This window comes from Peromyscus californicus, unplaced genomic scaffold (assembly GCF_007827085.1).
Source record: "Peromyscus californicus insignis strain IS unplaced genomic scaffold, ASM782708v3 Scaffold_14__1_contigs__length_90479793_seg_2, whole genome shotgun sequence".
In the NCBI taxonomy this organism is placed as follows: Eukaryota; Metazoa; Chordata; class Mammalia; order Rodentia; family Cricetidae; genus Peromyscus; species Peromyscus californicus.
This window is the reverse complement of record NW_026294436.1, coordinates 22,603,256-22,626,793: the sequence shown is the minus strand read 5'-3', so window position 1 is coordinate 22,626,793 and position 23,538 is coordinate 22,603,256. Positions and strand designations below refer to the sequence as shown.

General features: G+C 50.4%; 1 protein-coding gene across 1 annotated transcript in view; it reads left to right on the top strand.

The window, feature by feature from the left end:
* Pkp1 (plakophilin 1) overlaps positions 1-14,699 on the top strand; it is a 45,671-nt gene extending 30,972 nt beyond the window's left edge. Inside the window, exons 5-14 of the mRNA XM_052736564.1 lie at positions 1,541-1,748; positions 2,553-2,730; positions 4,097-4,211; positions 5,767-5,922; positions 6,648-6,824; positions 7,934-8,087; positions 8,400-8,586; positions 9,096-9,180; positions 10,602-10,708; positions 12,148-14,699. Of these exons, the coding sequence (XP_052592524.1) occupies positions 1,541-1,748; positions 2,553-2,730; positions 4,097-4,211; positions 5,767-5,922; positions 6,648-6,824; positions 7,934-8,087; positions 8,400-8,586; positions 9,096-9,180; positions 10,602-10,676 (1,335 nt within the window). The 3' untranslated portion in view covers positions 10,677-10,708; positions 12,148-14,699. The remainder of the gene's footprint in view (positions 1-1,540; positions 1,749-2,552; positions 2,731-4,096; positions 4,212-5,766; positions 5,923-6,647; positions 6,825-7,933; positions 8,088-8,399; positions 8,587-9,095; positions 9,181-10,601; positions 10,709-12,147) is intronic.
* The last annotated feature ends 8,839 nt before the right edge of the window (positions 14,700-23,538 follow it).

Below are 23,538 nucleotides of genomic sequence, written 5' to 3'. Positions count from 1 at the left end.
CCTGAGTGTGTCAGCCTGGCCCCACATTTGGAGATGAGTGGAAGCATGTGTAGTTGGTTCCCTTTCATGGCACCCAGCCACCAGGAGAAGGAGAACTCCTGGCAAGAGCAGAGCTGCATATTAACCTGCCGAGTAATGCCCTCCTTAGTGGACCTTAGACAGGTGTATTTACCCCACTGGCCATTGCTATGTGAACCTTTCCTACAGAGATATAAACAAACAGCTATTCACCCGAGACAGTGTACCAATGACAGACCAGAGTACTGATCCCACCAAGATACACCCTGGCATATCAATGACTTTCTTGGGTTTATTTACAAAGCACGGATGATGAGTAACTTATAACAGCATTAGTAACCCCAAGCAAGTCTCATCCCAGCACAGATATAAAGACAGAATGCCCCCCTCTCTTCATCTAATCTTTCATATTCTATATACTCTATCACCTCCAAGACCTGAAACCACAGGAACTTACATAACTTGGGCACAATTACATATCTCTGGGAGGGAGGTGTGGGAAGGGGTGGCTGAAATCTCAGGTAAAAATCTAATGATTCTCTCCATCCCCTCCTAATAACAGCCCCAATCTTTTTCTTTTAATCTGCGTGTGTGTGTGTGTATGTGTGAGCGCATGTGCACATGTGTGTATATGCAGTGATCAGAAGACAACTATCAGGATTCAGTTCCCTCCCACTGTGCGAGTCCTGGAGATCACCAGGATTTGAACTCAGATCATCAGGATTTGCGGCAAGCTCTTCCATCCACTGAGCCCTTGCCGCAGCCCTCAGTGAACACCGTCTTGAGGGTCTCTTAGAAGCAGTTGCAGCTGCTGTGATGAAGATTGTAAGAGCTGTTACTCTAGGAGACTTGTGTTTACAACAGCCAGGGAAGAGGCCCATGGCTCAGTGACAGCCATGAGTTTCCCAGAAATCCCCTTCCTCAGATTCCACTCAAGGATATGACTATCCCCCCCCCCCCCCCCCCCCCCCCGCCATCCCCGTCTCAACTCCCTCCCTCCCAGCTCTTTCCCTCAGTGAAAAACAAGGTTCGTTTCTGCCTCCCACGCTTGGCTGTTGGCCAGCTAGGAAAACACCTACAGAACACAGTACAGCCATGTGTGCCACAAGTGGCTTCCTAGAAGCCCGGGTAGTTTTCATCAAAATTTCAACCGTAGGAGAGTTTCTGTGGCACCTCCGGTGTGTCTACGTCCCCTTAGGATTCTGAAGCATGGCGGTACATCTTCTCATCTGGTCTTTAGCGTGCTTCAGAAGAGGAAAACAGGGCTCCAGACAGAGGAGAGACTTGCTAAGGGCCTCGAGCAGGCTATGAGGGAGCTAGGCTCTGAATTCGGGTCTTTGGCTTTCTTGTCTGGGTCAGTTACCATTAACTCATTGCTGTTTATTTGTTGTGGTTGGCTTGTATGCTTCTGAACTGATTTTTTTCTTTTTTTGGCCTGAGAAACAGCTGCTTTGAGTAGAGAATAATTGTCTCAGTCTCCCTCCCTTTGAACAAGCAATAATGTGGGCAACTCTCTCGGCAGGTCTATCAGCTGGGGGGCATCTGCAAGCTGGTGGATCTCCTCCGCAGCCCCAATCAGAATGTCCAGCAGGCTGCTGCTGGGGCCCTGCGCAACCTGGTGTTCAGGAGCACCACCAATAAGCTGGAGACCAGGAGGCAGAATGGGATCCGTGAGGCTGTCAGCCTCCTGCGGAGAAGCGGGAGCACGGAGATCCAGAAACAGTTGACCGGTAGGCTGTTACAGTAGAGAAACCAGGGTGGGGACTGGGCAAGGCGGCAGGGTATGTCTGTGACCAATCCTTCTAGGCGAGGCCAAGGCACAGCTGTATAGGTCTCACTGGGCTACAATTCGGGAGCTCAGTGGCACTAGCTCCAGCTGGAGTAGTGGCATCCAGATGATGGCCTGAGATGGTGGACACTCTGCACACGACATCTTCAAGACTGGGGTGCAAGGGAAGGAGCCTTATGTAGACGGCACTGAAATTTGCAGGTGATGGAAGGGAAGCAAAGCCAGTGGGGGAGGGGCTAGCAGGCCTTAAAGGTTGGCCTGGCCCTGTATTCACAAAGTACATGAAGTATTCAAGGTGGGGTACAGGACAGAGAAGTCACCGTCAAGACCTTGAGTCAGACTGGAAAGACAAGAATGTTCAGAGTAACAATGCATAAGAATTTCTAGACCAACCTCCATGGTCGATACTTTCCATGTATTGTTTCAGATGGAAAACAGAGAATGTTAAACACTTCCAAGTTCTAAGATATATGGTTAAAACCACTGATCAACCAACTGTATTTTAGGAAGCTTTCGTGTGCATAATTTTTACCTAGACAGGGGATGCTGAGATATTCCCAGACCTCAAAGAACCTGCAGTCCCCAAGGGCACTGAGAATGAGATCACCAGGGAGTCAGACAATGTATCTGATGGGCCAAGCCCACTTGGAAGGTAGCCATTGGCTAGAGCCCAGGCTAGGGGCTGCACCATCAGTCCCTAGGTTTTCAGAGCCCGCCATATTGAGCTGACCATGTCTATGTCCAGGGCTACTCTGGAACCTGTCTTCCACTGACGAGCTGAAGGAGGAGCTGGTGGCCGATGCTCTACCTGTTCTGACTGACCGGGTCATCATTCCTTTCTCTGGCTGGTGTGACGGCAACAGCAACATGTCCCGGGAGATGGTGGACCCTGAGGTCTTCTTCAACGCCACGGGTTGCTTGAGGTGCGAGAAGAGGGCATGTAAAGTCTTTTTGCCCGGGGCCCTTCATGTCAGCCAACATTCAGCCAGAGTAGAGAACATAATGCTCATCCCGGGCCCTGCTTTTTGTGGGCTGGTTCCAGGACAAAGGGTCAGGTTTTACCACTGTCTCTGAGTCTGGCTGTGCCGTGCAACCACCTCAGAGGATCTAGACGGCATCATTGGGAATCTAAGAGTGGAAAAGCCTGCATTTGAATATCCAAACTGATTCAACTAAATCCCCTCCTCCACCCTCAGGGGGGAAAAATGTATTTCTTGTACTATCTTGAAGAGCATTCTTTTATACAAAAGTCTGTTGACTGGCTGCTCATGAGTCACCTCCTGCCAGAGTGCTGAAACCGTTTGCCGTGTTCATTGGCATGGAGATGGTGCTGCCTTGCCCAAAGTTGTTTGAGATCCACTGCAGGGTGTGGCAGAGCCCTGGTGGGATCTGGGTGTGCTGCGGGGTGGGTGCTGGCATGGAGCAGGGAACCATGGAACAAGTTCCCTCGTCGGGTCTCATTTGCTATAATGGAGTTTGTCCCCCACAGGAACTCCAAAGAATTGGCAGAATAGGGGTGAAGTTGATATGTGCTGCTGTGTCTCAGCTTGCACATCTCCCAGCCAGCCTCCAGCCACAGCTTCCGGAGGGCAAAGAGGCTGGGTAGATGAAAAGCCTGAGTAATTCAGGACTTTATGAGGCCACACGGCTCCTGGGTGTGACAATACACACACACACACACACACACACACACACACACACACACACACACACACACACACACACACACATCCTGTACATGCACCATACGCACCACCTAGGGCAGGAGGACCCACAGTGCTTGGGAATGAACACAACCTTTATAAGAGGTAACTACATCTGAACCCCAGGTTAACACCCCACCCACACACACACCCCTGCTAGTTCTGGTCCAGCACCCCCTCAGCTCTGCTTTCCTCAGGCAAAAAGAGCATGCTAGCATGCTGCCCCTTCCAATTCCTGTCCCTCCAGTGGCCACTAGAGGGCAGGAGTGGGGCTGTCAGATGTAGTGGCGCCATTGAGTCTTGTGTCGGGGGACTAAATGACAAGCTATGAAAACTGAGTTCAGAGGAGACCCCCTGCAGCCAGGGCCAGGCAGGCAGATATGGCTAACTGATTTCTTCTCCTTCTCTCCTTTTTCTTTATTTTCCTCTCTCCTTTCCTCTTCTCCCTTACTCCTGTGACAACTTCCAAATTCTGCTCCGTGCTCTCTACTGGTCCCCACTACATGTCCCCACTGCACTTGGCCCTCCTGCCCTGCCCTCCCATCACCCCACCTGCACCCTCCTCCTCCCTGGTTCTCTCCTGCAGGAACCTGAGCTCAGCTGATGCTGGCCGCCAGACTATGCGGAACTACTCAGGGCTCATTGACTCCCTCATGGCCTATGTCCAGAACTGTGTGGCTGCCAGCCGCTGTGATGACAAGGTGAGGGTACGGGCCCCTAGTGACACCTCTGTCTCCCACTCTGTTGTCTCTGACCGTAGCTGCAAAGCCCAGGGCCACACACTTAAGTCGGGAACTCTCCTGGTCCTGACGTTTCTCTCTCTGAGAACCCGTGAGTCAGGTTTACACTTTCTGGATGCTTGTGGAATCTGCCCCAGGGACAGGACAACAATGTAAGTGCTTCCTGCTTGAGCTCAGGGGCCACCCTGTTATTGTGGTGCTGAGCCCGTAAAAGTGCTCCCAGGACCCCCATGTCCTTTCCAAGACGTAACTCCTTCCAGCACCCCCAGAAAAGCCATTGGCAAGGCCCCCTCCTGCCTTCTCTAGACTTCTGGATGCAGCAGCCTGAGCAAATTGATGGGACAGTTCATGGAGAAAAGATGAACTGGAGGCTAGGACACATCCTCAACAGCCGGACAGTAGCTCAGGGCACAGTCCCCACACCCAGGTCACCAGGAAGGTCAATGGAGGGAAATTTTTATCTCTTGCTTCCTTCACTGGAAGGGATAACAAGGCCTCTAAGACCAGCCTTGTCATTAACTACAGGAAAAGTGCTTTTTTTTTTTCTTTTTCCTGCTCTGTGTACATCTCCTGTACCCAGACAACCCTAAGCAATAGAAGTCAGACTCACCCTGACCCCAAAAGTGACCATGCCCTTAGCCTGGAGGCTCACCACAAGCAAATGCAGCTGTGGACCCCCATGCTTCTGTGAAGTCCCGGGTCCCAGCTCTCGTTGTTGGTATGCACATAGCATCTTTGATGTTGGGGGCTGAGGGATGACCATGGGAAGAGGGGACAGGAAAGATGGCGGTAACTAGATACTTTTAAAGCCAGAAGAAACTGGGACTGCTTCTAAAGGAAGTCGCTTTAGAAGGGGAGACGCTTTTAGTCTTCAGGCCCACACGTGGTCTGTAGCAATGGGAATGGTCACCTCTGTTTGCTGTGTGTGCTACGTGCAAGGCCCCATGGTTGGTTTTTCTTCCTGTACAATCATCCCTCAGTAACCATAGACATTGGTCCAGATTCCCATGCACTCAAGCCCTCCTATAAAATGAACACGGTATTTGAATATAACCTATACGCGCTCCTTTGTACACTTTAAATCATCCATATGTTATTTATGAAACCTAATACAATATAAACGCCAAATGAATAGTTATTAATAATGCCAAGAAAGAAATCTATACTCAGGAATACCTTGTGTGTTTTTTTAAAATAATTTCAGTTTGGGGTTGGTTCATTCTGTGGGTGTAGAATGGGGGCCTAGTACCTACTCTCCCCCACTAGACAAACGAGGTGAGAATAGTCTGTTTTACACCTGAGGAAGCTGAGGACCATCAAGGTGAGTCATCATAGAGGTACAAGCAGCCAGGAGGTGACTGATGAAGCAGGACTCCTGACTAGTTCCCAGGGTATGCCTGAGAGATCTTTCCCGACTTACAATGGCGCAGGCCACTGTGAATACTCCGGGTGGGGGGCAGGCCCAGAAGTCTGTTGGGACTGGGACAGAACTCAAGCCTCCTCTGCTTGCCCGCAGTCCGTGGAGAACTGCATGTGTATCCTGCATAACCTCTCCTACCGTCTGGATGCCGAGGTGCCCACCCGCTACCGCCAGCTGGAGTACAACGCCCGCAACACCTACACTGAGAAGTCCTCTACAGGCTGCTTCAGCAACAGGGGTGACAAGATGATGGTGAGCGGTGGCCACTGCAGAGGCGGGGCCCACTCCCCAAGCACCCACCAGGTCCACCTCCCCGCAGCCCTCTTCTCTAGGAGCCAAAAAATGCCCTAGAGGACAAGCCCTAGGCAAAGCCTTGTTCTGGGAAGCACACCACAGTCCTGCCACCTCCTAGAGTGCACAGAGGACCCTTGGAGGCTGTAGGAGTCCAAACCACCCAAGGGAAACAGCTGGAGGCCCCTTTCTGTGGGCCTCCATTCCTCTTATTACATAATGGGGAAATCATCCTTGTCTACCCCTAACCTCTGAGGCTGAGGAAACAATAGAACTCTTACCATCTTGGGCAAGGGATCCTACCACCTCCTGAGCCTCCCAAGAAAGATGCTGTAGATGACAGTCGGGATGTAGAAGCCAAGCTCCAGGCCAGCCTGGAGATCCCAAGATAGATAAAATTCTCAGCATCTTGCTGCCAAACCTAGCGTGGCCTTACATAGTTGGAGGCTCAAGGATGAAGCTACCCTGGAGCACACTTCCTGAGATGCTGCCCAGAGACCATCTAGAGAACAGTGGACCAGTCCCTCATTTGGGGGAGCTCTGGAATGTGCAGAGGAAAGGGGGTTCAGGGAGCAGTCTTCTCCCATCCTTCCCCGCAGAATCCACAACCTGGGATTGGGGCAGAGGTAGAATGCTTGGGTATGCTACATCACCAGATCCCTCACTGCCCTGCTGTCTGTCTGCAGAACAATAACTATGACTGCCCCCTTCCTGAGGAGGAGACCAACCCCAAGGGCAGCAGCTGGCTGTACCACTCCGATGCCATCCGCACCTACCTGAACCTCATGGGCAAGAGCAAGAAAGATGCCACCCTGGAGGCCTGTGCCGGGGCCCTGCAGAACCTGACAGCCAGCAAGGGGCTGGTGAGGAGGCTCCCTCTCCATTTCTCCAGCCCACTCCCTGCATTTCCCGCCAAGCCTATCCTTTCCCTGCCCGAGTCTCTCAAACGCATCTGGCTCTGAGTAAGCCTCGAGCTGCAGATGTGAGCATGTCGGACCCTGGGCTGGTCACCAGAGCAGTGATGGGGGCAGACACACCTCTGCCCTCTGAGAACTCCTGGGTAATGCCCACACTATAATCTCGTGTCCTATGGGCACTCAACCACTTGGGCTCCGCGTGCATTCGGGGACAGGGATGAGGAGTTTGTTTAGCTAGAGAAATCCCCATGTGATGAACTGACAGAAAAATAGGCATGAGCAGATTCAGAGAAAGCTGTGACTGAATCAGCCTTGGAGTTCAAGGTCGTGATGGTGCAGGGGAAGCCGTAGAATACTGGGGGATGACCAGCTGTTGTTACCCAGATACACTCAGGACAGAAGAGACTTGGGGAGCAGTACACATGGGCATCCTGAGGGTCAAGATCACCTCCGGGTCTTAGAGGAGGAGCCTGGGGTTCTCAAGGACACCAAACTGGCCTAGATTAGGTCACACCAGGATGTGGGTTTGCAGCCCAGATAAACTGGCTTACCTGCAAGGGATCCCCGTTCTATCTCTATATTGACCCAGACCCCTTCTGAGCCATCTTGGTCTTGGGGAAGGCCACAGTAAATGTGCATTGGATTCTGTAGAGGTTGGGGAGTTTGAAGATAATCAGACTTTTTAAAATTGTCACATGCCCTTGGCCCCAGGGTTTCATGGAAACAGATAACTGCCCAAGAGAGGCATCTCACTGTGAGTGAGAATGGGACACCGCCAGTCTAGACACTAATCCTGGGTCACCATGAGTGAGAGAAATGATGCGTCCCCTGCCTACCCACCAGAGCTTCCGGTTGACCAGGCATGGGGACTGGCCAGGGGCAGGTGAAGCCTGGCTGTTCCATAGTCACTCGGGTCTGAGCAATTTTGTTTCCTCCCAACTTTAAGGGTGAAAGAGAAAAGGCTTGGGGTTTCTTTACTTGGGGTTATCTGCCTCTCTACTAACCATGGTGCCTGGAGGCCACAGGTCAGCTCCTCCCTGGGTCTTTTCTCTCAGATGTCCAGTGGTATGAGCCAGTTGATTGGGCTAAAGGAAAAGGGCTTGCCACAAATCGCCCGCCTCCTGCAATCCGGCAATTCAGATGTGGTGCGGTCCGGGGCCTCTCTGCTGAGCAATATGTCCCGCCACCCTGTGCTGCACAGAATGATGGGTAAGATGCCTGTCGTCCACCTAGGACACACAGGCCTGAATTTTCTAGAGCCTTCTAGGAGGTCATCCTCAATGTATTCCATAGTATGAGTATTCTGAGGGGAATTTGGTCCAAGAGAAGCATTAGAGTAAGAGGGAATTGTCACTTGATGGGTGAATCTACAGAAATCCATGGGTCCTGTGGGTCTTTGAGGGGCTACCTTGCTTGCTGTCTGGCAGAGAACTTTGAGTACTGAGGCCCTTGAGGGAACCCCTCTGCCAATCCAAGGCAATCCTGACCCCATTCCCCAACTCCTTTTTTTTTTATCTCTAGGAAACCAGGTGTTCCCAGAGGTAACCAGACTCCTCACCAGCCACACTGGCAACACCAGCAACTCTGAAGATATCTTGTCCTCAGCCTGCTACACTGTGAGGAACCTGATGACCTCTCAGCCTCAGATGGCCAAGCAGTACTTCTCCAACAGCATGCTCAACAATGTCTTCAACCTGTGCCGCAACAGGTGGGCGGAGAAGGGACCCACTTCCCCTCCCCACACAGTAGCTCCCAGGGAGCAGAGAATGTGCCCAGGGGAGGCAGGGGCAGGCTGAGGAAGACATTCTAGAAGCTGATGCTGAAGGGCTGTTGCTTCAGACTCCAGTGGAGGGAACAGAGTAGTACACTTCTTAGCTGGGGATATGTGGGGCACTAGGCTGTCCAAGGTTCATCAGGAAGCATAGAAAAGTGAGATCTAATTGTATGAGAACTTTCTCCTGCTTCATGGGGCTCTCTCTTCACCCAGGGCTAGAGAACTAACCTCTAGAGTGCCTCCAGATGGGCCGGGGTGTGAGATGTGCCCATTGTATAATGGCTCAGGCTCACTGTCCCCATTAGGGTTCCTCTTTCATGCACTCAGGGCCTCCCCACATCTCTGGACCCTAAAGGCGTGGGGGAGGGGGGATGGTGGCCAGAGAAGGGGTGTTCCCGTATCATAGGGACTTTGATCTCACAACCCACTTCCCACCTGTACAGCGCCTCACCTAAGGCTGCAGAGGCTGCCCGGCTACTCCTGTCTGACATGTGGGCCAGCAGGGAGCTGCAAGGCATCCTCAGGCAGGTAAGAGCATATGCCAGTGGCCCACCTGACTAGACTCTTCCCATGCTTGCCCCGTACTAAAGTCCCAGCAGATTGGGAAGGGAGGGAAAGGTTTGTGCACTCCAAAAAGCACGGAGAGACTGACTCCAGAGGAGAGTCAGGAGCAGATGTGAGCTGCAGTGAGTGTGAGCAGGACTCTGACCAGAAGATCTACCACAGGTGCCATGCAGCTGGGAGGTGGAGGAAATGTGAGAAAAGCCCAGTGTAAGAGCACTTAGAGCAGTGGTTCTCGACGCATGAGTTGTGGCCCCTTTGGGGGTCAAAGGACCCTTTTACAGGGGTCACCTCAGACTGTCCTGCACAGCAGATATTTACATTATGACTCATAACAGTTGCAAAATTATAGTTATGAAGTAGCAACGAAAATAATGTTATGGTTGGGGGTCACCACAATGTGAGGGAATGTATTAAAGGGTCACAGCATTAGGAAGATTGAGAACCTCTGGCTTCAATCAAGGTGGCAAGAAGGCTGGACAAAGGGCATACCAGCCATTTGGGAATGTAGTATGTCCTGGAAAGGCTCAGGGCTCAGTACCAGAACCCCTTCAGTTTCCACTCAAGAGTTTGCCCTTGTGCCTTTGGCACTGGAGAGCCACTAGGCCTGTCCTCACTGTCTGAGACCTAGAAAAGCCAGGTGTGGTGGCACACACCTGTAATCCTTGCTCTGGGGAGGCAAAGGTAGGAGATTCAAGAATTCAAAGCCATCCTTGGTGTCTTAGGGTTCCTACTGCTGTGATGAAATACCATGACCAAAAAGCAGGTTGGAGGGGAATCAATCTCACACAGGGCAGGGACCTGGAGGCAGAAGCTGATGCAGAGGCCATGGAGGGGTGCTGCTTACTGGCTTGTTTCCCATGCTTGCTCAGCCTGCTTTCTTATAAAATCCAGAACCACCAGCCCAGGGATGGCCACACCCATAATGGACTGGGCCCTCCCCCATTGATTACTAATTTAAAAAAATGCCTTACAGCAGGATCTTATGGAGGCATTTTCTCAATTGAGGTTCCTTCCTTTCAGATAACTCCAGCTGTTTCAAGTTGACATACAACTAGCCAGGACACTTGCCTATGTAAAGAGGGCTACATGAGACCCATTCTCAAAAATAAAGAACTCTAATCCTTTGCTCGATTTCTGCAAACACAAACTCAAATGTGCAAGAGGAATTCCAAATGCAATTCACTAACGGCACTGATGTTCACGGCATTAGGTTTTTTAAATCAGGTCCCTTGTGGCCCAGGCATACGTACACAGTGGTCAGAGCACACTGGTGTATCCAGAGTCTAGATGAACCCACAGATGTTAGAGAAGTAGCTCCTGACCAGGCATCAAGCCCCACCCTGCTTCTCCCATGATGCATCATGTGTTTGTTTCTCCTCTTACAGCAAGGTTTCGATAGGAACATGCTGGGAACCATAGCTGGGGCCAACAGCCTCAGAAACTTCACCTCCCGGTTCTAAGAAGAGACTGTCCAAGCAAGTTCAGCTTGCAGGTGAGAACTGGCCTGCCCCGTGGCAAGGGACGTCTCCAGGCCCACCGTCGCAGCCGCTCAGAGAGGCTAGTAGCGCCTGTGCGCTCTAGGGAGATGCATCATTCGTCTTGGCAAGCAGTTGGGCTCTGACTAACTAGCAGGGCAGGAAGGACAGCCATGTAGACTCCTAGCTGAGGACATGGCTGTCCCATCACAGGAAATTAAGGATATGTGATGTTTTATCAACACTGGAAGGGCCAGAGCTCTGTGAAGGACTACTAAGTATAACTGGGTAGGTTGCCCACTGCACAACCCAGGTGGTGCCACTCAGGAGTGGGTTATATACTAGGGGGAGGGGTCACACTGTGCCATTCTGGGTTCGGTCAGCTATAGCTAACTTTCCATCCTTATTTTTTTATTCTTCGATTATTTTTTTTTTTATGTGTATGAGCATCTTGCCTACATGTATGTCTGTGCACTTTATGCGTGCCAGGTTTCCAAGGAAGCCAGAAGAGGACATCGGATCCTCTGGAAACCGGAGTTACAGACCGTTGTGAGCCACCACAGGGGTGCTGGGAATCAAACCCGAGTCCTCTGGAAGAGCAGCCAATGCTCTTCGCCACTGAGCCATCTCTCCAGCCCCTCCATCCTTCTAAAACCCATTTTCATCCTGCACACACTTTGTGTGGAAAAGCTTTGTTTCCAGTTGATGATTCTAGAGACCAGAAGCCCAAATCTAACACTCTGTCAAAGCTTTGTAAGCTGAACATTCTCTGGAATCAGCTGGAATGCTTGCTACTCACGCTCTGGCCTTCCATCTTGTCAATTCTGACTTGAGAGCCCTGAAGTGGGATGTAGGAAAATGTATTTTTTTTTTTTTTTGGTTTTTCGAGACAGGGTTTCTCTGTGTAGCTTTGCGCCTCTCCTGGAACTCACTTGGTAGCCCAGGCTGGCCTCGAACTCACAGAGATCCGCCTGGCTCTGCCTCCCGAGTACTGGGATTAAAGGCGTGCGCCACCACCGCCCAGCTGGAAAATGTATTTTTAAATGGGTATCCGAAGGGTTTCTCATGCAGAGAAGTCAAGAACCACAGATAAACATTGAAGCAGACACCTTTGGGAGGGTGTAAGTGAGAAGCAGTGTACAGCATGGGCCAGACTTTCTGGTATAGCAAGGTCTCACTACATATAACTCTGCATGTTGCGGTTGTTGGGGATTTAACCGAGGACCTCACACATTCTAGGCAAACACTCTACCACTAGCTTCTAACCTCTTTTGCTTATATTTTATCTTGAGATAGGGTCTTCCTAAGTCTCCCAGGCTAGCCTTGGACTTGCTCTGTAGCCTAGGTTGGCCTTAACCATGTGATCCTGCTGCCTTAGCCAAATAACTGATATTGCAGGCACACACCACCATGTCCGCCTTTCAATATACCCTAACCTGACAGTTTCTCTTTCTAGAAAGACATGACCCAGCTCAGAAGACCTCAGGCCTTGAGGATGGGTTAACTGCTTCATCCTGTGCAGTATTTGGAGACGTCCAGACGCAACCGAGAGCAACCTGAAAACTGTGGATGATGGAAATAATTTTTGATTCTTTTTTTTTTCCTTAGGGGATCTGGGAGGCAAGAGGGTTTGGGAGGTTGGGTGGGGGAACTTTCTTGAGTTAAAGGGGCTTATATCTGATGTCAATACTTTCTTCTCTGAGAAACAGTATATATATATAATGTGTATAATGTAAGTATGTGCGTGCGTGCGTGCGTGCATGTATGTGTGTGTGTGTGTGTATGCCTAACAACATAACCAACAACTGCAACAGGCTAGGTATGCTGATTCTTTGCAGTTCACAGACAACACAGAGGACTCTCCATGTCTCCCTTAAAGACAAGAGCCACATGTGTTGGGCTAACTGGAAGTATCATGTGTCCAGACAGGGGCCCTTGCCGGTCAAGCCACAAAGAGTTCAGCAGCCTTTCTCTGCCACTTCCCAGATGGCATGAGAAGGGGCAGTAGCCAGGGCCGAGGCTAATGTTCCCTCTTAGGAGGCAGATGGGAGCTCCAGAAGGCGCAGGATGGTTGTCACTTGCTTAGCTAGGGAACAGGAGCCAAGAGAGAGGCTCATCATTCTTTGGGGTTCTGCAGCCACATGAAGCCTTTAGCCAGCAGAGCCCCAGATTTCTGAGAGCCTGCAAGCAGCTATTTCAGGAGAAAGAAAGCGAGGGTAGTGCCTGAAGTCAAAGAGCTACGGGAACAGGTAGCTGTTCCCATCTTCCGGGGGGATTAGGGCGGAAACAGTTGGGGACCAGGCAGCTGCCCGCTCAGGCTTCTCATAGAACAAGGGAGGAGAACTGGAAATTATCTGTGATGTGCCTCAGACCCAGCCTGCTTAGTGTCAGGTGAGAGAATGCTTGGGGGGTCCCAGAGGCTGAAGGTGGGGAATTTGGATGGATGGACCAGGAAAAGGAGGTGTCCTGTTTGGCATCAGCCAGCCCACATCCTAGCCCTCAGCCATCCCTCTTTCTCCCTGAACCCTAATTGTCCTGTCTGTATTCTGTCCCTGTGAAACAAAGAGGCCTATCGGGGTGGAGGCAGCCAACCCCCCCCCCAACTTTGCACTGCAGACAGTAGTAGCCAAAGAGCGCCTGAGAGAACCCCAAGAGTGGACCTGTCTGTGTCAAGGTCCCTAGGACAGATAGTGGGTTGGGGCAGAGCTGAGCCGCCCCAGGGCCTCTCATGTCTAGGCTAGCACCTCTCAACTAGCATGGTTAGCATTGGGTAGATAAGAGTGATCAGGGCCACACCTCTTTCAAGGAGGATGTAGGGTGCTTCCTGGCCCACCCCACTTCTTACCCCAGCAGTAAGACTGTAAACATCTCTATGGCTCAGGATAGCTTAGTAAAAGATCTGTCCACTGAGGATGGAGGTCAGATAGACGAGGACATTGTCCCTGAGAGGAGTCCTAAACTATCTAAGCCAGTGTGCTCTGGCATTCTGAGCCTGTAACACCCTTCCCAGTTTGGCTCATGTTAGAATCTGCCTCCTGCCTTCTCCAGTATCATTGTGGGATGCTACCCCATTACACTGTCCTTGAATAGGTTTTTTTGGGATCTCCCTTGCCAGTCATTGGGATCCAAAACAATCCATTTCTTAAAACATGCCATTGGCACACTACTCCATGCCAGGCAGTGTTCTAAGGAGGCACTTAAGGTACATCAGTAAATGAAACCTCCCACACCCCAGTCCCATAGAGTGTGTGTGCTCCCAAGGAGAAAGGATACCCAAGTCCTGGGCCTTAGGAACCGTCCCCTTCTTAAGTAAGTTGGAGAGAAACATGTAGAACATCCAAGTCAGCTAGTAGAACTGTTTTAGACCCCGAGCAACGCCCTCCCTTCAGCACGGTGCTCACTTCCTGCAGCCCAGGGGCTTAGTTTTCCTTTCCCTAGAAGGAAGGTTAGGTAGGCCCACCTTTTGCTTTGGGGATGAAATGGGTGCCTAGACACCCAGGAGCCAGGCCTGATGATGGTAACTTCCTCCATGATTTCAAGCGTGGCCCAACTCACGCCTGTCACTCAAGAAGGGTAAAATTAATGGGGCTTACGGATACATTCCTAGAAGCAGGAAATAAGAGGCTGGCTGGACTTTATGTATCCCAGACCTACCTTAGTGTTTTAATTCGAATTTGCTTCCTATTTACGTGCCTAAAACAAGTTACAGTTGAGGACCCATAAGAAAGGCCTTCCCTGACTTTGGGATTTCCTGTGAGAGATCCAACTATTGGCCACCTGCAGCCACCCAGTGGGGGATGGACCAGCCACCCAGATCCCACACCTCTTCTAAGGACCCAAGAGGACAAGGATGACCTGTGCATGTCCACTCAGCTCCCGGCTGGAGCTCTGGGCTTGTGGTGTCTGGGAATCTCCCTCCAGCCCTTACTCTCCTGGCTCTGTCTTGTATGAGAACCTTGTGCCAGCCAGGCCCTGTTTCCTTGTATGATACACCATGTATTTGCTTTGTTGAAATATAGGAAATCAATAAATTGATAGTGTTTCTTTGAACATCTTTCAAGCTTTGTATTATTTGGGTTACTATTAAGGGGCGAAGGGCCTTCTCTCCAATGTCTCCTCTTACTGACTACACATCAGGCAAGGACTGAAAATGTCACCCAAGAGCATGCATAGATACCTGCTCCACTGCAGTTCATGTGAACACCAGGATGCTGGGGCTGCAGTCCTCATCTACAGATAGGTAGGGCTTAGGAGGGAACAAATCTGACTGATGTCATCCAGGTTACAAGTGGGAAAGTCATTCTGAGCACAACCCCATCCATCCAGGCAGAATTCTGTAGGGAGGAAAATTTCAAGGGGGAAGACTCGGATTCATGTTTTCAGAATGCCCATGCTGCATGGGTTCCATGTTAGCTGCTGGAGAGCTGTGAACACAAGGGATATGGAAGTCCCCCGGCATGGTGTGGGCTGAGGGCCATCGTCATCTGTGAGAACCAGGGATGTCTGGATTGAGAAGGGGAGATGCTAATCCATGGAGGGGAGCTTTTCCCATCCTGGAAGGATTATGATTAACAAGGCCTCCATTAGAGCATCCTGGGATATCATGGTGTTTGGTAACGGCACCACTCAGGAGATAACTGTGGCTCTCTGTGACCCACACCATTAGATGTACTAGGCTGGAGTTTCTGGAAATGCTTTGGGACCTACAGACTTACACTGGCTGCAAAAAGCAGGTCAGATTACAAAATCAGTAAGTGCCATCTTTATGCATGCTTTAAAATACAACTTGGATGCTGACCGGCAAGTGGGGCACGCCTTTAATCCCAGCACTTGGGAGGCAGAGCCAGGCAGATCTCTGTGAGTTCGAGGCCAGCCTGGTCTACAGAGCGAGAGCCAGGACAGGAACCAAAACCACACGGAGAAACCCTGTCTCAAGAAACAAACAACAACAACAACAAAAAAAACAAAAACAACCAAACAAAAAATACAACTTGGAGATCGAAATCACACAATTTAAAATGTACACAGTTCTGACCCTCTTCAAACTGAACAACACCCAGACCAAGAAATGGTACAGGACCAGCCCTCAAGCCTTCCTCATGGCTCTCCTCTTTCTATCCTGTGGGGCATTTACCCACCAACCCCACAGCTCCCCAGAGTTTTCTTGAGTGTGAGCAGCAGGAAATATTAGATAGAAGGATTTATATTGTGGAGAATATTGCGGAGATAAACAGATAGAAAATAAAGGATAGCCTTGAGAGGGCCTGGAACCTATTCCAACAGGCCCTGTCTCTGCCCCAGGGTTTTTATAGAGACGCCAAGGGGTGGAGCAAAAGACCTCCCTCCAGCACAGCCAAGTGCAGACCATCTCAGACACCTGCACTCAGGCCCGTGGTCCTAATCATCCTCCTCTATGCGGACCTGCTGGGTAAAGCCACAAGGAACCTGAAAATGGGCTCCCACACTATCCCACCCTCAAGGAGAGCATGGCACTACCCTGACTTCTAACACCTTATTTTAATTTTGTCCTTTTGAACTTCCTATAAAGGGTGCCAATGCTAAAGCCTGTTCTTCGTTCTAGCTTTAGCTCAGTAACATGTGGGTAAGATTTATCCATTCCTGATGCATGCCTGGTTGCTGCTGTCCTGCTGCGACTGTGCCACAAGGCAAAATGCCACACGGCATTGCCGTCATCCTGACATCTTTATGTACACATGCTCAGAAGCGAATTATAGATTCATTGTCTCACTTTCCCAGAACTACTTACTACATACGATTATTGGGAAATCATAACGGTGTAGAGATTCAGTGTTACCCTCAAGGTGGGTACAGGCGTGCCAAACGACTACAACTCTAAAGTCCCAATTCAGCTGTCCTTGACCAAAAAGGTGACGGGCCTTTCCAGGGGCAGGCTGATGAGTGTGGGAGGGTCTTGGCTCCAGGATTGGATGGACAAGAACAAAGGGACACCAAGGACACGGGACATCTGAGAGGTGAGAAGGAAAAGGCTTCAAAGACCTGGAAGCCGAGGGTCTCAGAGCCCATGTCCACACATGTCCACGTGCCTGACCTCAAAGCCACTTCCTCCGGTTCCTTTTGCAGCTTACCTGGTGGGGGGCTGGACGCCCCAGGAATCAGGGAACTAAAGCATCCGTCTTTAAAAACAGTGCATTCTGCTGCCAGCACAGTTGGAGAAGGGTGAACAGATGTTGGGCAACAGTCTTCTTCTTTGAAGAGCCACACAATGACCCCTTTCACTTTCAGAGCCCCGAGGCACTGTTTTCTGTCTGGATCTGCACTTCTCTTCAGTAACCCGGGCAGAGCACGGGGTATCAAATTCCAATCAATAGATGAGCGGAAACTGAGAGCTGGTAACCAGCTCAGAGTCACACAGGGAGGTTACAGAAGTACCAAGCCTGGATCAGACCCAGGACTCCTGCCTGGGTCCTGAGTATCAGAACATGCGGAGGAGGCAGCCAGACTGCGCACTATCAAATCTCCAGTGAATCAGGGTTCACAGAGCCTTGAGACCGCGTAGGCTTGCACATCCTATGAGGGGTGGTTGCTGTGCAGACATGCAGGAGAATAAGAGTTCTGATTCACAGACTGTCTATCGGATGCCAGGAACTGCTACAAGCATCATCCAGTCTAGAGCTGGCAGGTTTGGTTGGTTAGAACATGGAGCTAATGAGCCAAGGGCTTCAAGGCAAGAAATGTCTCCGTGACCCCAGCACGTATTCCCCACCCTGGCTAGTCATCCTGCGGACACCAGCTGGGTCAGCCTGTGTGTACACGTCCCTGAGAGATGGGTTGGCCATCTTGAGGATGCCTGTGAAAGCTGAGGAGCCTGCGACAGGGGATCAGCAGAGAACCCCACACTTTATGCTTCTAACATGTTAGTGGTTCCTTTAGTCAACCAGTAAGAAATTTCACACTTAAGGGGTATGTACTTTAGATGGTAGTGTGTTGGCCTAGCATGCACAAAACCCTGGGTTCACTCCATACCCCTGCATAAAACTGGGTGCGGTGGTATGTACCCACAATCCCAGGACTGGAGAAACTGAAGCAGGAGGATTGTGCATTCAGGACCAGCCTGGTCTACAAAGTAAGACTCTGTCTCCAAGCAAACAAACAAACAAACAAAACAAAATAAAAGCTTCAATACTGATGAATTAGTAAATAATTTTTAAGATTTGTGTCTGCTGGGCATGGTAATTATCTGTATTCCCAACATTCCCCACTGCTTAGGTCATCCTTGACTACAGAATGAGTTAGAGGCTAGCCTCGGCTACAGTGAGCCCATGTATGTGGCTCTGGATCCTCTGAGACTCAGACTCCTGCCCTCTGGGACCCGTGTTTTTCTGGAGGACAGTTAAACTGCAGACAACAGATAGAAACTTGACCGCTTGATCTGTGACCGTCAGCAGAGTGAACACGGACACGGACAGACAGACACTACAAAGCTGGTCCAACCATGCCCACATCGCTCACTCACAGTTCAGAGAGGCAGAGAGGCTGAGCAACTGGAACCATGGGAACTCCGAGGAACCATGTGGCTATGTGTGTATGTAGGGTCTTGTAGTATTGTTTAAGAAGGAGGGGGGAGGGAGGGAGAGGGGAGAGAAAGGATTTCTTCACACTGGCTGTTTCTCTTGACTTGTGTCCTGGGAATGTGACTGTCACCTGCCAGGCAAGCCCTGAAGACTCTTCTGTCTGTGACCTGGATATGGATCAGTTCCAAAGGAAAGACCTGGAAGCGGATGGCGAGCCTAGCATGCCACCTCCTCGGCTGGCACCTGTGATAACAGCCCCACCCACCACATCCTGCCAAGGGTCCAGCTATCTGCTTTGTTGGGACTGGCTCAGTCCCAGGAACACTCAGAGCCAAGCAGAGCGAACCAGGCAGGACCTGTTCCGAGTGTGTGTACACGGTGTGCGTGGTGAGAACTAGACTCAGAAGCGGCCAGGAGGCAGGCTAACTGGGAAGGGATTTTCTCAATTTCAGAAGGGGCTGTGGAGAATGGTTTTCGATTTTTGCCTAGAAAAGGTTTCTGGAGGACCAGAGCCTTTTCCCCAGGCATTTCTTAAAGAAGGAAAGATGAGAAGCAGCAAAGGATTGGGACACAGGTGTTCATCCTTGTCTCAAACCCAGGTAGCAGAGCCAGGCTCAGTATGGATTACCCTAACAGGACTCTTCTTGTAACCCTAACACGCGTGTCCAAGAATACAATGAACAAACTGATCCCAAGTGCCCCAAGTTCTAAAGGGGTTTTAGGACATTTGGGCCAGGCCTTCCTTAACAAAAAACCAGAGGGCTTTTAAACCAGAGCTGACAAGAGGAGCAGGGGAGCATGGAGAGCAGAAGATGGACCCACAGACTGGACACCTGGTCTGTGCCAGTGAGAAGGAACTGTGAATAAAAGCCGAGGTGAAGCAGGAGGGCGAGGCGCCGGGGCAGGCAAGGGCACCCACAGATGGAGAGCTACCCCATCAGGGTCAAGTGATGCCAAGGAGCGTGGAGGAAGGATGGAAGCTGGGCCCTGGGCTTATGATTCCTTCATTTTTACCCCCTCCTCCTCTGAGGTAAAATATAGATACAGTGGAATGCACAAACCTTAAAACACATCATGCCTTGCATCTCTCAAACTCACACACCTGTGCAACCCAAAGTCCATGTCATGACCTCAGAAAACGCTACGCACATGCTCCGGGTCAGTGTCCTCCCCAGAAGCAATGCTGTTCCGTAGTTCTGATGTTCTCTCCCTCTCCCTCCTGCCTCCCTCCCTCCTGCCTCCCTCCCTCTCTCTCCCCCCTCCCCCTCCCCCTCCCTTCTCTCCCTCCCTTACCTTGAACATCCTGGTTAGATGCTTATCTGTTTATCTCATTACCAATTTCTGCCTGTGCTAATTTTCTGTCTGTTCCTTATTATTTTCTCCTACTTAATTTATTTTGCCTTTTTGCCCCTAAATTTTTGTTTGGTTTGTTTGTTTGTTTTTTTTTCTGTTTGTTTGCTTTGAGACCGAGTCTCTCTCACTTTGTAGACCAGACTGGCCTCTAACTCAGAGAGATCCTCCTGCCTCTGCCTCCCGAGACATGTCCTGCTGCTGCCACCGCCACCCATCCTTTTCTAGATTTTTTAAGTAGAAACTTAGGTAATTGATTTTGGGCATTCCAAGCACTGTTTTAGATGCACTTTGACACACTGGTTACTTCTTTTGTGGGTTATTGAGAAGAGTGTTACTTATTTTAAACATTTGGAAAATTCTATATACTTTTTATTTATCCATTATAAGCAAAGAACTTATTCCCTATTCTGTATGATTTCAATTCATCTAAATATATTGAAATGGTCAATTTATTTTATGTCCTGACATATTTTCTCAGTGAGTGAATTGTGTACAGCTGTAAAACACATATGCTGTGTATTTATTGAGTGTACGCATACGTCTGTTTGCTATGATTTCCCAGTGGATGTCATCCTCAAATGTCCTTGGTTCTGATGGCTTTCTTTGGGGTTTTTTGGTTGGATGTTTGGTTGGTTTGCTGGCTTGCTTTTTGTGTCATTAGCAAATATATTCATTATGCAAAATTATGGGTTTATTGATGACCTCTTCATACATATATATCATGTACTTTGCTCATTTTCACCCCCACATTACTCCATTTCTCTGTCTTGTTCCTTCCCACTAGTTCCCATCTTCTTCCCAGACAGATAATCTCCTCGTGTGTGTGTGTGTGTGTGTGTGTGTGTGTGTGTGTGTGTGTGTGTTCTAGATTTTTGCATATGAGAAAACATACAATAACTGTCATGCTGCATCTGGCTTATTTCCCTTAGCACAATGATCTCCAGTTCCATCCGTGTTCCTGCAAATTATATAATTTCATTACGGCTGAATAAGATGCCATTGTAGTGCTGGCAAGATGGTTCACTGGATAGAGGTGCTTGCAGCACCCACATAACAAGCCAGACATGAGCAGGGGCTCCCGTAACGGGGCGGGGACAGAAAGACTCCTGGAGTCTGATAACCGACATCCTTCAGTTCAGTGACAGACCCTGTCTTACAAAAAGAGATACCACGCTGATTCCAGGGGGCTGGGCCATCACTTGGGGCCATGTTGGTGTCTGAGGACCTCACTGCCACTGGGGCCATGCCAATCTGGGTGGCCTTCACTGCAACCTGGGGCCAGGATGGCATCCAGACCTGGGGGGCTGCCGAGGACCACGTCTGGGTCAATGGTCCTACTGCAGCCGGGGTCTGTGTGGAAGTCAGTGGCCCATGTTGCCACTAGGGCCCACATGGAGGCCTGGGGTCTGGGAGGCAACCTGTGGCCTTGTTACATCCAGAGCCATACAGATCTGGGTGGCCTGTGCTACATCCAGAGCCATACAGATCTGGGTGGCCTGTGCTGCCACCAGGGGCTATGTTCTCATCTGGGCCCAGACTGCTGCCAAAGGCCATATCTGGGTCCGTAGCCTTATAGTAGCCATGGTCTGGGTTGACATCTGTGGCTGCCATTGCCACCAAAGGCCATGTAGATGCCCAAGGTCAGGTCAGCCACCTGAGTCAATGTTGGCATCTGAGGGCCATGCTGCAGCCAGGGCCATACAGATCTGAGTGGCCTGCACTGTTACCCAATGCCATGGTGACATCCAGGCCGAGCTGCAGCTGAGGGTCACGTCTAGGTCCATGGCCCTACTACAGCCAGAGTCTGTGTTGATGCCCAAGGCTCCTCTTACTATGGAAGACTATGCAGACGCCCAAGGTCTGGGGCCACGTTGGTGTCTGAGGACCACGCTGCCGCTGGAGCAATGGTGACATCCAGATCCGGCTGCTGCCAAGGACCGTGTCTGGGTCTGTGGTCCTACCGAGGCCAGGGTCTGTGTTGAAGTCAGAGGCCCGTGTTGCCACCAAAGGTCGGTCACATGGAAGCCTGGGGTTGGGGCTGCAGCCTGAGGTCTTGTTGGTGTCCAGGGGCCATGACGCTACCACAACTGTCTTCATCTGAGTGGCCAGTGCCTCCACCTGGAGCCAGGATGCTGTCTGGGCCGGAGTTCCTGCCAATGGTCATGTCTGGGTCTGCAGTCCAGTTGCAGCTGGGTCTATGTTGATGTCTGTGGCCTGTGTCACCTCAGCGGTGGCCATGTGGGATAAAATCAGAGGGTCATGCTGAGCTGGCCCTGAGAAAGCTGGCCCTACCTCTTGCTGGACACTGCAACAGGAGAGCTGGCCTCTACCCTCATGGGAAAGCTGCACTCAGGAGAAATGGCCCCACTTCTCACCTTGCATGAGGGAGAACTGACCCTAATGGTGTAGGCACAGGGGAGCTGGCTCCATCCCCTCACCTGAAGCGGGTGGTCCACAGCAGGGCCCTGGGTTGCCCCACCCTAACATCTACCCCATCTAGGACCTGCTGGAGCTCATGTAGGGACTGGTCCTGTGGGACAATACATGCAGGATCTTCACGAGTCGGGGCAGCTGCAGGCTGTCCCAGAAGAGTTTTGGTGAGGATCCAGTGGTTATGTACCAGAAGCCAGAGACCTTGAATCGGACCAGTGACTCATTGTAATGAACATTTGCTAGTTGTGGTGGTTTTAAAGAAAATGGCCCCAAAGGGAGTGGCACTATTAGGAGGTGTGGCCTTGTTGGAGGAAGTGTGTCACTGTGGGGGCGGGCTTTGAGGTCTCTTTTTCTTAAGCTTCCGTCAGTGTGACAGTCAGTTGACTTCCTGTTGCCTGGAAGTCAAGATGTAGGACTCTCAGTTCCAGCACCACATCTGCCTGCACGCCTCCATGTTCCCCATCCCGATGTGATGGACTGAACCCCCTGAAACTGTGAGAGAGTCACCCCAATTAAATGTTTCCTTTGTAAGAGTTGCTATGGTCATAATGTCTCTGCACAGCAGTAAAAAAACCCTAACTAAGACACTAGTAAAGCTGATTGGACAAAAGGGTATTCTATGTGACACACCAAGGCTCCCAGTGTCACCAGGACAAAAATGAAGAGGTGTTGAAGAGGCGGGAAAGATGCAGAAGTGAAGAGGGTTTTTTGTTTGTTTTTTGTTTTGTTTTGTTCTTGTTTTTGTTTGTCTGTTTGCTTTGTTTTTTTTTTTTAATTTTCCTTTGGTGGGGTGCTGCAGGGTGGGGGGAGAATATGAGAGGACTGGGAGGTGAGTGGAATTAGGGTGCATGATGTGAAATTCCCAAAGAATCAATAAAGAAATTAGGTTAAATTTTAAAAAAAAAAAAAGGTGAAGCGTGATAGAGCAGGACACCTAATTGCCTCTTCCCTTCTCATGCACAGAGGCAAGTGCACCTGCACGCACGTGTGCACACACACACACACACACACACACATAGACACACACACACACACACGACGTACAGACACACATACAAGCCAAAGGATGGAGGTGAGTGCCCTTACTTGACTTTCATTCTTCAAGGACATTTCTCCAGATACAGGATTCTGATGGATGGTGGCGCTCTTCTTCCATCACGTTAAAGATGCTGTTTCTCCATCTTCTCACTGCCGTTATTATTAGCAATCATGTACCTCTTCTCTAAATGTATTCTGTCATCTTTTCCACTTCCCAGACGTTATTGTTTCAGTCTGTAACAACAGCACACCCGGATGTGGCTTGGCTCGAGCAGGTCCTGCTTGAGCTCTGCTGAGCTTCTCAGTCTGTGCGCTGTCTTTCAGCACACTGGGAAATTTGGGGCCATCCTGTTTTCAATTGTCTTTATATCTCCTTTCCTTTCTCCTCCTCTCGTGCTGGAACTGGGGTTCAAGATGTGCTGGACCTCTTGCCATTGCTCCACGGATCAGTTTCTAGTCCCTGCTCCTCA